The sequence below is a fragment of the Anolis carolinensis genome, chromosome 2, assembly GCF_035594765.1.
Source record: "Anolis carolinensis isolate JA03-04 chromosome 2, rAnoCar3.1.pri, whole genome shotgun sequence".
Lineage (NCBI taxonomy): Eukaryota > Metazoa > Chordata > Lepidosauria > Squamata > Dactyloidae > Anolis > Anolis carolinensis.
In genome coordinates, this window is record NC_085842.1 from 88,278,890 (window position 1) to 88,290,276 (window position 11,387).

Sequence of the window (11,387 nt, forward strand, 5' to 3'; positions counted from 1 at the left end):
ATCTGGTTGCAAACCAGTGATCAAAAACAGGAGGAAATGATATCACTATACATTGCAGCTTTGGCAGGTTGGAGTACTAATTCTCTCTTTGTCTCAAATAAAAGGTTTCTATTGTGGATAGTGGATCTGCTTTTCATTACTACATCTCCTGTACCTTAAATTCCATCCACACACACATTACTCAAGGAAAGTGACAAGACATCAATTGATCTCACTGTACCCACAGTTAGAGTTTTATTCCAGGCTATGGCTGGTACTGATTAATAAAATAAATTTTATTTCATTGTGTTGTCAAAGGCTTTCATGGCTGGAATCACAGGGTTGTTGTGTGTTTTCCAGGCTGGAACATGGCCATACAGCCCAGAAAACACACAACAACCCCACATTTTATTTCTTATCTTGATCCTTCCCAAACTGCCAAAATAAGGCACCTCCTCACATCTCTATACAACACACTGTATTTTTAATTATTATTTCTCTTTGTTGCATAAGTTGGCTTCTAACCTTCCTTTAAAAAGTATAAAGTACAAAGTATAAAGAAGTAACTGTAGTGTATAGTCCTACTTTTGCGTCATTCCCATCTCCCCTCACCATCAAATAGAGGAACTGACTTTGCTGCTCCATTCTAGTTTTGGGAGAGATGTTTTGTTAAGTAGATGCCAGAACTTGCCCTGCCCTTCAGTAGTGTTCTGGGAAGAAATAATCTTCTGCTTTGTGGTATTTAAATCATTGGGTATCACTGGTATGCACTGGTCTTGCAGATAATAATGTGTCTTTCCATTTTACCAGGCTGAGCTGCTGTCCATTATAGAACAGATTATGGACGAGTGCATCCCCAGAGAACGTCATGGTCGTGACTATGTCATTAAATTCCCTGAAGATCTTCTGGTAGACAACCTCCGTAATCACATGCTATTTGCTGCTGAGGTGAGCCATTGAGGGGATGAATTTGAGATTGGGTGCACTGCTCTGTATTCTTAATCAAGTAGCAGTCAAATGATGATGGGGTCAATTTGGAGGTCTCTCATTCATGTGGTCATCGTAATTTCAAGTCAGTTTGACAGCAATTATGAACAACAAGCTCAAATGTGAAGTGCTGAATTGATGCTACCTCTAATGCTTGGCGTCATGACCTCTCCCTTTCTGCTCTTCCATAAATCATCACCTCAGTTTCTTTTGTTGTATTATACCAGATTCCACTTGAGCAGATATTACTTAATCTTTGGGGAGTGTTGCTTTACTGGGATGAAATCTGAGACTGTTCCTGGAATTCCCCTTCAGCAATTGGATGGAATACTCATCCTGGCTCTAAAATAAATGTATTATATTGCAGGAAGCTGAAAAACAGGCAGTGTTTCTGAGCTGTCAGTATTATTTCCTTTCAGTGTCTGATGGCACGCACCTATATTGATGTGGATGAGGCAGATGGAGTACGATTACGACCGCTAGCCAAAGATCTCCTGTGCAGCTTAGAGTTGGTGCGGGTGGTCCTTCGGGAGCAAAGCCTGAACCAACTAGGACCTTATTCAGAACCTATCCGGAGAGCACTGATTCGCTTTGATATGCTCTTTGCTGAATTTGAGCTAAGGTAGGTGTTAGGCTTCCTCACTATTGATCATTTCCCCCTTTTTGAGGATTTCCAAAGTCTAGATTTTCCTCTATCAAATGAAATAAGCCTCTGATCTGATCTAGCAGGGTTGCTGAGTTCTAGTGCTTTAGAGTCCCATCAAAAGAAGTGGAAACAAGATAGTAAGTTAGCCAGATATCTATTCACAGAAGTCTAAAAATTCTAAGTCCAGCTGAAATTTTTATATAAGCAGACCGGTGCTGAATGCCATGATGGCAGGGATTCGTCCTGGATACTTGCATCTGGGTGGTAATGGGAATCTGAACAGAAATCTGTATTCTTATTGGGTAGCATACATATAGCTAGCTGAAATGAACCCAGAAGCAGTGGTAGTTGTGTAAATGTCTTGATGTTTGTATGCTAAGCAGGTACTGGCAGTGGCAGCATTGAGTTTCATGGTTTCTTTCTTTTCCAGCTACGTTTCATCTTTAGTCTCAGTGAAATCGCCTGAAGAGATCTATAGGCAGCAGGAGATCGTTGTACTCTTCTGTGAAACTGTGGCCAGGTGAGGGTTTGGGCACTCCCTGTAATTTGGACAAGCACAGTCTTCTTCTGTGACACAGTGAGCCTACATCTTATGAAATAAAATTGATAATCTTTTGATAAAGAAAATTTATGTCCAATTTACATCCAGAGTGATTAGCTGCCTGGATAGTAGGGGGTGGTCTGTAAACTGCCCTTATTTTTAGTATTAAGTTTTACTCTTTCTCTCCTTTCTCCCACTTAGAGCTTTGAAACTTGGTCATTTGACTCAGGATATGATTGATGGGTATGAACCACAGCTGATGTTCACCATTCCCCGCCTGGCCATCATTAGGTATGTGGGTTTCTTTTTCTTCTCTTCTTTTTTTTTTTTAACCAGTTACCTTATGTAGATCTTTACTGCAGCATTGGGCTCCATAGACCCAAATGTCTGAAATTCAATTCTAGTTGTCAAAGAAGGCAAGACAAGCATATATTCTTGACAGAATTACATGGTTACAGTAACAGAATGATATGGCAATGTGGTTAGAATGACACTGGTATATCACATAGTATAAATTAGGGCTAAATGTGGTATACAGGCCACTTGCAGTCCCTCCCACTGTCAACTTTGCACCAGCCCTTCATAATTATATATTTACTTTGACACAAGACACAGTATGTGCCAATTGTTCTCTGAAATGCACAGCTTTTCTTGAAAATGAGATTTTCTTCCTCTGAGCCTTTTCTCAACATCAGATAGGGTGTGGTGCCCTTCTGCACATTTCGTGATGCAATAGTAGAATACAGATTTGGGAGGGGGGCACTTTATTCCCCTACTGCTCAAGTGGCCTACACTTGGGTTAAATTTAGTTTCTGCTACTGCTTCAGTTTTTGCTGTGTTGACATGATTCATAATACGTTGCAACTGTGTGTTATAATGCATGGAAAGCCTTTCTAATGTGTGGACACTCCTTTTCCAAGTAACCATCCTTGGAAGAGGCTGCTGGTGATTAACAGTTGTATAGTATGGCTTTTGAGTTCTGTACTTTGCATGGAAGGCCAGCCCAAACATCCAATTATTTGCAGGTGGCATTTCCCTTCATGACTTGACATGCCACATTCCTCTCATAATGATTATTTTTCAAAAGACTGCCCTTGTCTTGCAAGAAGGGGCTATTCTACTTCAGCATAGCATTTCTGGCAGGTTTCTGCATGTGACTTTGATTTGGGTGGGTTTAAACATAGAATGCAGGCCAAAGAAAGAGAAGTTGCATCAGGCTTGAATAGGTGTCTATATAAAAGATGGAGCAGACTATTAAGTGTGACTAAAGTTACTATTGTTGTGGTGGACAAATACTTTTTCAAGGGCTGGGGCCGGGCTCAGTATTGTGTTTCAGCACTGATGTGTTGTCTAGGGAGACCTTGTAATAAGTTGGTCTACTATTCACCCCGATTTAATTTTTTTGTGATGGTTTAAAAAAATCATGGAGTAACCTTGTTCTCTTCTTTCTTTCTTTCTTCTACCCAGTGGTCTGCTGATTTATCCAGATGGACCCCTCAACTTGGAGAGGAGGCCTGAGGAGATATCTAGAGTGTTCAGTCCATTTTATGTCTTGCTTAGAAAAATCAGGTGAGTGGCTCAACAGGGACCAAGGTTGCAAAGCAACCTAGCTGGAACATCACCAAAATAGGTGGGGCTTGTCTCGTTTTTTAGAAGGGGAAACACTTTGTCCCAAAATTAAACATCCTATACAAAACACATGATACTTATTCACCTTTTTACAATTTTCCAAAACATGAAGGGCTTTTTTAAAGTAAAATTGTATTTATTACTATATATAGTTTTGTATCTTAATCTATAACAAAGACTCTTGAAAGAGTACACAAATAAGAATGCAGATAAAGTGTATAGACATTTACAAGGTTGCAATCTGAATGCTTCCACATATTATAAAATTCCCTGAAGGTGGTAATCAATCGCATTGGACAAAGACTCTGGCCTAGCTATTCTTCCTAAGTGTAATACCTTAATAAATACAAGGGGATACCTTAAAATGCACTTCCTGATATCTTGTGATCTGAATGATGCAATCCTAGAAGTATTTTACTGCATGATGTTGCTGACGGGATTTGAGCAGCCCTGAATAAAATGCTTAAGATGGGAGGTAGAGATTTAGTAAAGGTGGCACTTTTAGGCAGGTAGATATGAAGTTATCAGAAGATGAGGCAGAATAATGAAAGCAAGTGTTATGATTGAGCCTCGTGGCTCTGTTTCTGATAGGCGTGGGCGTAAGACTCCTCGAGAGTCGGATACTCTCGAGGAGCGAGAGAGAAAAAGACTGCGAGACATATTTGCAGCACCCTCTGACGAAGAGTCTTTCGAAGGGTTCACGGAGAGAATGGAGGAAGGGCTGGTTAGCTCAGAGGAGGATGAGATGGATTGGACTCGGGTAAGGGAGGAATTGGGGGCCACTGGCCATGATGGGGCAGAAGATGAATGGGGACCTTCAGGATTAGACCCATGGCGTAGCTGGAGGGATGGGACGGGATCCACAGCTGGAGATGCTGTTGGGCGTAGTCAGAGGTGTTCCAGCTCTGACGAGGAAAGTGATGAGGAAACGCCCGGGTTAAGGAGGGCAGCTGACAGTGATGAAGATTTGTAACTGGCATAAAATGGGGCTTGGGAGCAATTGCAAATTGCGTCGGGCAAGGTAATCTGGGCAAACGCTTGGGATTCGTGTGTGTGTGTGGGACGCTTCCCTGAAGACTTGTGTGCTTTCCTGTGCTGAGACGTAAGTTGATTGGAATCCAGGGTCAGACGGCGGGAGGGATTGTGTGGGCATTTGTTTGTGCAAACCTGTGCTTACTCTTATTAGCTTGACCTTCCGTCGTCTTCTTGACGGACGCCATCTCCTGCTTTGAGAACTCGGACTGAACTGACCACGGCTTGTCTTCCCCCCTTCTTGGACTTGGAAAAACTACAAACGTCTGCTTCTGGCTTTGATCTACGGAACGGAACTGGTCTACTCTACTGCTAAATCCCTGGCTGAATTGTTCGTGTTGGAATCCTGTCTGCTGTGTGTGTGTGTGGGAGCGACGCAAGTTACTCTAAACACAGTGTTGGCAGCAGAGAGGAATCTGCTGCCAATTAGTTGCATTCTTTGTATCTTTTGTTCCTTGGCTTTCGTTTTGTTTATACCCAGGCTGAAGAAAGCAGTTTGTTTTTACCCGGATTAAACTCCGGTTTAATCCGGTTTATCTTTTGAACATTTACTTTTGCCCCTTTTTGCTTCTAAAGGCAAAATTGCCTGGCCCTTGTGTTTTACGGGCATTTTTGAGTTCTGTAAACTAATAAACTCTGTTACTTTGAATCTTGTGGCGTTCTGTCCTTGACAGATTGCCCGACGCCCATAAAAGGTTTATTGCAGCAATAAACCCGTCAGGAAGACGATGGATGAGTTAAGGGCCAAATTAGACCAATTGCAAACGGCTGTGACCGTTAGCCAAACAGCTCATGCCGTGAAAGGACATGTTTTGACTCCTGAACGCTTTGACGGAACCAGGTGCAAGTTGCCAACCTTTTTGGCACAAGTGGAGCTTTATTTTTCTCAGCTCAGTGTTCATGCTTATCCTACAGACACTAGCAAGGTGGCCTTTATTTTGAGTTTGTTGACCGGTCCCGCAGGACAATGGGCCACTAATTTAATTTTGGGAAATGACCCAGTCAAGGACAATTTGAATAATTTCAAAAAGTTGTTAACTGATACTTTTGGGGATCCTCTCCGCACGGAGAACGCTGGGTGGGCTCTGTATCGGTTGAAACAGGGAAAGGGGACTGTTTTGGATTACTTAAATAAGTTTAACCTGTATCGCCACCAGCTGGATTGGGGGGAAAATGCATTCATGCTTTTATTTACTGCCGGGTTAAGTGATATGCTCCAGGATGAATTAGCACGCTTGGAGCCGGCTGAAAGCTGGGACGCCTTAGTAGCTAAGGTGCTGCGTTTAGACGCAAGGTTCGAGGCTCGTAAACATTCAAAAGCAATGTGTGCGCCACCCATGCATGTAACCAGGGCACCTGCGGTGATGGGGGAAGAGCCCATGGAGCTTGGGGTCTTTAAAAAGCTGTCTACAGAGGAAAAGAGCCGTAGGAGGCAGCTGGGCTTGTGTTTGTACTGTGGGAATGCTGGGCATTTTGCCAAAAGTTGTAATGTGAAACCTTCCCAGCTTTCGGGAAAAGGCCAGCCCTAGTGCGACGTGAGTCCAACGCACTAGGGCTCCTCAAGCAGTCAACTGAGGGGAGGAAGCATGTTTTCGTACCCATTACATTATCTGTTGGGGGAAGGGAACTTGTTTCTACTTTGGCACTGCTGGACTCAGGAGCCACGGTCTCCTATATAGATATTGAGTTTGCTAAGAAGCATGGCATTCCTAGAGTGCGCAAGGCATGCGACGTGTGGGTGGAAGGAGCAGATGGGAGACTGCTGGAGACTGGGGTGGTTAACCAGGAAACCTCAGCAGTAACGTGGGAGGTGCAGGGAGTAACGGGAACGTTTGTGTGGGATATTACGAGCTTGCCTAGATATGATGTGATCCTGGGGATGGATTGGCTAACTGTAGTAAACCCACAAGTAGATTGGGCAACACGTAAAGTGATCTTAAAGAGGCAGGATTGTTGCACTTTAAATGTTACTCATTCTGATATGGAGGGAGTGCCTGCTGAGTATGGGGAGTTCTCTGATGTATTTTGTAAAAGAGAAGCGGACAAATTACCACCGCACAGGCCATATGATTGCGCCATCAAGTTGGCAGAAGGTGCGAAACTGCCAGCAGGGAGGCTGTATGCCTTGACTGTACCGGAAAGGCAAGCTTTGCGGGAGTTTCTAGATGAAAATTTAGCCAAGGGGTTTATTCGCCCCTCTAGTTCTCCAACTGCGGCACCAGTATTCTTTGTAGCCAAAAAGACTGGGGAACTTAGGCTGGTCTGCGACTATCGGATCCTAAACAAATACACCATTCGGGATAGGTACCCGCTCCCTTTAATCTCGGAACTGTTATCAAGGGTGCAAGGGGCTAAGGTCTTTACCAAGCTTGACCTGCGGGGGGCCTATAACTTAATCCGTATACGGGAAGGGGATGAATGGAAGACGGCATTTAACACGTGTTTCGGATGCCACGAGTTCCGAGTCATGCCTTTTGGGCTTTGTAATGCTCCTGCGGTCTTCCAGAGGTTCATGAACGATGTGTTCAGGGACCTAATTGACCAATTTTTAGTGATTTATTTGGATGATATCTTGATTTTTTCTAAGGACGAGAAAGAACATCGTCAACATGTCAAGCAGGTTCTGCACCGACTGCGGGCTAATGGGCTTTTCGCCAAGGCTTCCAAGTGCGTCTTTCATGTGCCTGAAGTGGAGTTCCTAGGTCATGTAGTGTCAGGTAGGGAACTTAAAATGGACCCACATAAGGTTGACGCTGTCAACTCATGGCAGGAGCTGAGGACTAAGAAGGATGTACAAAGGTTCTTAGGTTTCGCTAATTACTACCGGGAGTTTATTCCGAATTTTGCAAAGCTCACGGTACCTTTGACGCAGCTTCTGCGCAAGAAACAGCCATTTGTGTGGGGGCGGGAAGCTCACGAGGCATTTCTACAACTTAAGTCTAGTTTTCAATCGGACAACATACTAACCCATCCTGATGTTGACAAACCGTTCGTGGTAGAAGCGGACGCTTCTAGCTACGCGTTGGGGGCTGTATTGTCTCAGAAGGATTCCTCAGGGACCTTGCGTCCCTGTGGATTTTACTCGCGGCAACTAACACCCTTCGAGCAGAACTATACCATATGGGAGAAGGAGTTGTTGGCGATTAAGGTGGCGTTTGAGGTGTGGCGGCACTGGCTTGAAGGGGCACGGCACCAGATCGTGGTCAGGTCTGATCATAAGAACTTAGAGCACTTGCAAACAGCAAAGAAGTTAAACCAGCGTCAAATCCGCTGGGCTTTGTTTTTCTCCAGGTTTAACTTCAAGGTGCAGTTCGTGGAGGGGAAGGCAAACTTGCGGGCCGATGCTTTATCCCGCAAGCCAGAATTTAAGACCAATGAGCAGGTTGTGTGTCAGACCATCTTGCCTACTGCTTCGCTGTGTGTTGTAGATAATGAGCTCGGGTTACATGACCAGATCCTTGAGGCTCAGAAAGATGATGTGTGGACACAGGAGCAACTGATGCTGCTCTCAGCAGGTAACCGTACCATACTGCCGCATCTCCAAGATCAAGACGGGGTATTGGTGCGTAGGGGGCAGGTTTACGTACCAGTGGGGGCCCTCAGGTTGGAGGTGATTAGAGCCCACCATGACGAACCCATGGCTGGGCACTTTGGCAGGTTCAAGACCGTACAGCTTATCACCAGGAGCTACTGGTGGCCAAAGATGCGGCAAGACATTCTGCGCTTTTGTGACAGCTGCGCCGTTTGCCAGCAGAGTAAGACGCCTGTTGGGCGCCCTAGAGGGTTGTTGTCGTCTCTACCTGTTCCGGAGAGGCCATGGCAAATCATTTCCATGGATTTTATTTCAGATTTGCCTAAGTCTGGGGGTTATACTTGTATTTGGGTGGTGGTGGATTTATTTAGTAAACTGGCTCATTTTATTCCTTGTTCAACCATTCCGGCGGCCCCTACGTTGGCCTTACTATTTACTAAGCACATCTATCGTTTGCACGGAGCACCCGAGGTGATTATTTCCGATAGGGCTCCGCAATTTGTGTCACGCTTTTGGAAACACTTCCATGAGTGCTTGGGGACTAAGTTAAACGTGTCGTCCGCCTTCCATCCGCAAACGGATGGACAGTCGGAACGGGTTAATGGGCTCTTAGAGCAGTATTTGCGTTGTTTTTGTTTAGATCAACCCACGGCTTGGGTGAAGTGGCTACCGGTGGCGGAGTTTGCTTACAACAATGCGGTACACACGTCTAGTCAGCATACGCCGTTTGAGCTTACTTATGGCTTTCACCCACGGGGAGGTGTGGCGCCGTCGACCAATGTGGTCTCTTCGGACCCTGTGTACCGCTCTACGGAAATGGCTGCATTGCATGATGTTGCCCGTCGCTTACTGTTGGAAGCTAAGGCAACGCAGAAGACTCAGGCTGACCGCCACAGGCAGGCAGGGGAGGAGTTGGAAGAAGGGGATTTGGTGTGGTTATCTTCCAAACATATTAAACAGGCTGGGGGAAAGTTTGCGCCTCGGTATTTGGGTCCCTTTCCTATCGTTAAAAAGATTTCTTCTGTTGCGTTTCGTTTACGTTTACCGTCTAGTTTAAAGGTCCATCCAGTCTTTCATCGTTCGCTGTTGAAACTTGATACCTCTAGTCGTCGTGGTGCTATAGCGGAGGGTATCACTGCCACTTCTCCGCCATCGGGGGAGGAGGCCTTTGTGAGAGGGGATAGTGTTATGATTGAGCCTCGTGGCTCTGTTTCTGATAGGCGTGGGCGTAAGACTCCTCGAGAGTCGGATACTCTCGAGGAGCGAGAGAGAAAAAGACTGCGAGACATATTTGCAGCACCCTCTGACGAAGAGTCTTTCGAAGGGTTCACGGAGAGAATGGAGGAAGGGCTGGTTAGCTCAGAGGAGGATGAGATGGATTGGACTCGGGTAAGGGAGGAATTGGGGGCCACTGGCCATGATGGGGCAGAAGATGAATGGGGACCTTCAGGATTAGACCCATGGCGTAGCTGGAGGGATGGGACGGGATCCACAGCTGGAGATGCTGTTGGGCGTAGTCAGAGGTGTTCCAGCTCTGACGAGGAAAGTGATGAGGAAACGCCCGGGTTAAGGAGGGCAGCTGACAGTGATGAAGATTTGTAACTGGCATAAAATGGGGCTTGGGAGCAATTGCAAATTGCGTCGGGCAAGGTAATCTGGGCAAACGCTTGGGATTCGTGTGTGTGTGTGGGACGCTTCCCTGAAGACTTGTGTGCTTTCCTGTGCTGAGACGTAAGTTGATTGGAATCCAGGGTCAGACGGCGGGAGGGATTGTGTGGGCATTTGTTTGTGCAAACCTGTGCTTACTCTTATTAGCTTGACCTTCCGTCGTCTTCTTGACGGACGCCATCTCCTGCTTTGAGAACTCGGACTGAACTGACCACGGCTTGTCTTCCCCCCTTCTTGGACTTGGAAAAACTACAAACGTCTGCTTCTGGCTTTGATCTACGGAACGGAACTGGTCTACTCTACTGCTAAATCCCTGGCTGAATTGTTCGTGTTGGAATCCTGTCTGCTGTGTGTGTGTGTGGGAGCGACGCAAGTTACTCTAAACACAGTGTTGGCAGCAGAGAGGAATCTGCTGCCAATTAGTTGCATTCTTTGTATCTTTTGTTCCTTGGCTTTCGTTTTGTTTATACCCAGGCTGAAGAAAGCAGTTTGTTTTTACCCGGATTAAACTCCGGTTTAATCCGGTTTATCTTTTGAACATTTACTTTTGCCCCTTTTTGCTTCTAAAGGCAAAATTGCCTGGCCCTTGTGTTTTACGGGCATTTTTGAGTTCTGTAAACTAATAAACTCTGTTACTTTGAATCTTGTGGCGTTCTGTCCTTGACAGCAAGGTAAGGGTTTATGCACATATTTGAAGAATATGCAAGTTGTTGACTGTCTCATTGTGTTGCAAGATAGATTTATGTTCATAGTATGTACCAGTAGATTCTTTTTAAAGGCCTACTTTTGCACTGCATTGCACTTAAACTCTAGTCATAAGTGTAGCTTGGATCTGCTCTTCTTTCAGGGCTTCGTTGAGTTTTCCCAGTTGCCTCCTTTATAAGCCTTTTCAATTATAGGGATCTGCTGCGTGTTTTGTCCAAGGAAGAGCTCTACAAGCTGGAAAAACGTGTGCTGAATGAGAATGCTGCAGATTCACAGCCCTTCAGTGACAAAGACTCTCATGACTCCAGAGATCTTGCAACTCGACACAGTTGCCCACCTGCCCCAAGGTATGACCAAGAACCTTTACTCCCTCCACTCATTCCAATGAGTTATTTCTGCTCTTAACCCAAATTACCTCTTGATTGGCTACTTGAATACCAGGAGCAAAGAAGATGTGGGTGCCAACCCAGGATACATGACACTTCTGTCCCCAAAATGTGGAAATTTTGGCAGCAATGAAGCTTTCTCCGGTAGTATGAAATGATCAAGCCTAGCTAGAGGTGTTTCTGTCATATGCTGTCAGCTTGTGGTTTTCAGTACTCTTAACTACTTACTAGCTTGATGGGAATAAAGGAAACCAGAAAGAATTTCTGAACAGTCATACTTAC

At 45.2% G+C, this 11,387-nt stretch overlaps 1 protein-coding gene and 1 long non-coding RNA gene across 3 annotated transcripts in view; one reads left to right on the plus strand and one right to left on the minus strand.

The window, feature by feature from the left end:
* zfyve28 (zinc finger FYVE-type containing 28) overlaps positions 1 to 11,387 on the plus strand; it is a 45,771-nt gene that overhangs the window by 23,916 nt on the left and 10,468 nt on the right. Inside the window, exons 3-8 of the mRNA XM_008104962.3 lie at positions 790 to 927; positions 1,386 to 1,588; positions 2,043 to 2,132; positions 2,355 to 2,444; positions 3,621 to 3,722; positions 10,914 to 11,066. Of these exons, the coding sequence (XP_008103169.2) occupies positions 790 to 927; positions 1,386 to 1,588; positions 2,043 to 2,132; positions 2,355 to 2,444; positions 3,621 to 3,722; positions 10,914 to 11,066 (776 nt within the window). The remainder of the gene's footprint in view (positions 1 to 789; positions 928 to 1,385; positions 1,589 to 2,042; positions 2,133 to 2,354; positions 2,445 to 3,620; positions 3,723 to 10,913; positions 11,067 to 11,387) is intronic.
* Positions 1 to 11,387, minus strand: part of LOC134296107 (uncharacterized) — a 45,321-nt gene that overhangs the window by 20,954 nt on the left and 12,980 nt on the right. The window lies entirely within an intron of this gene.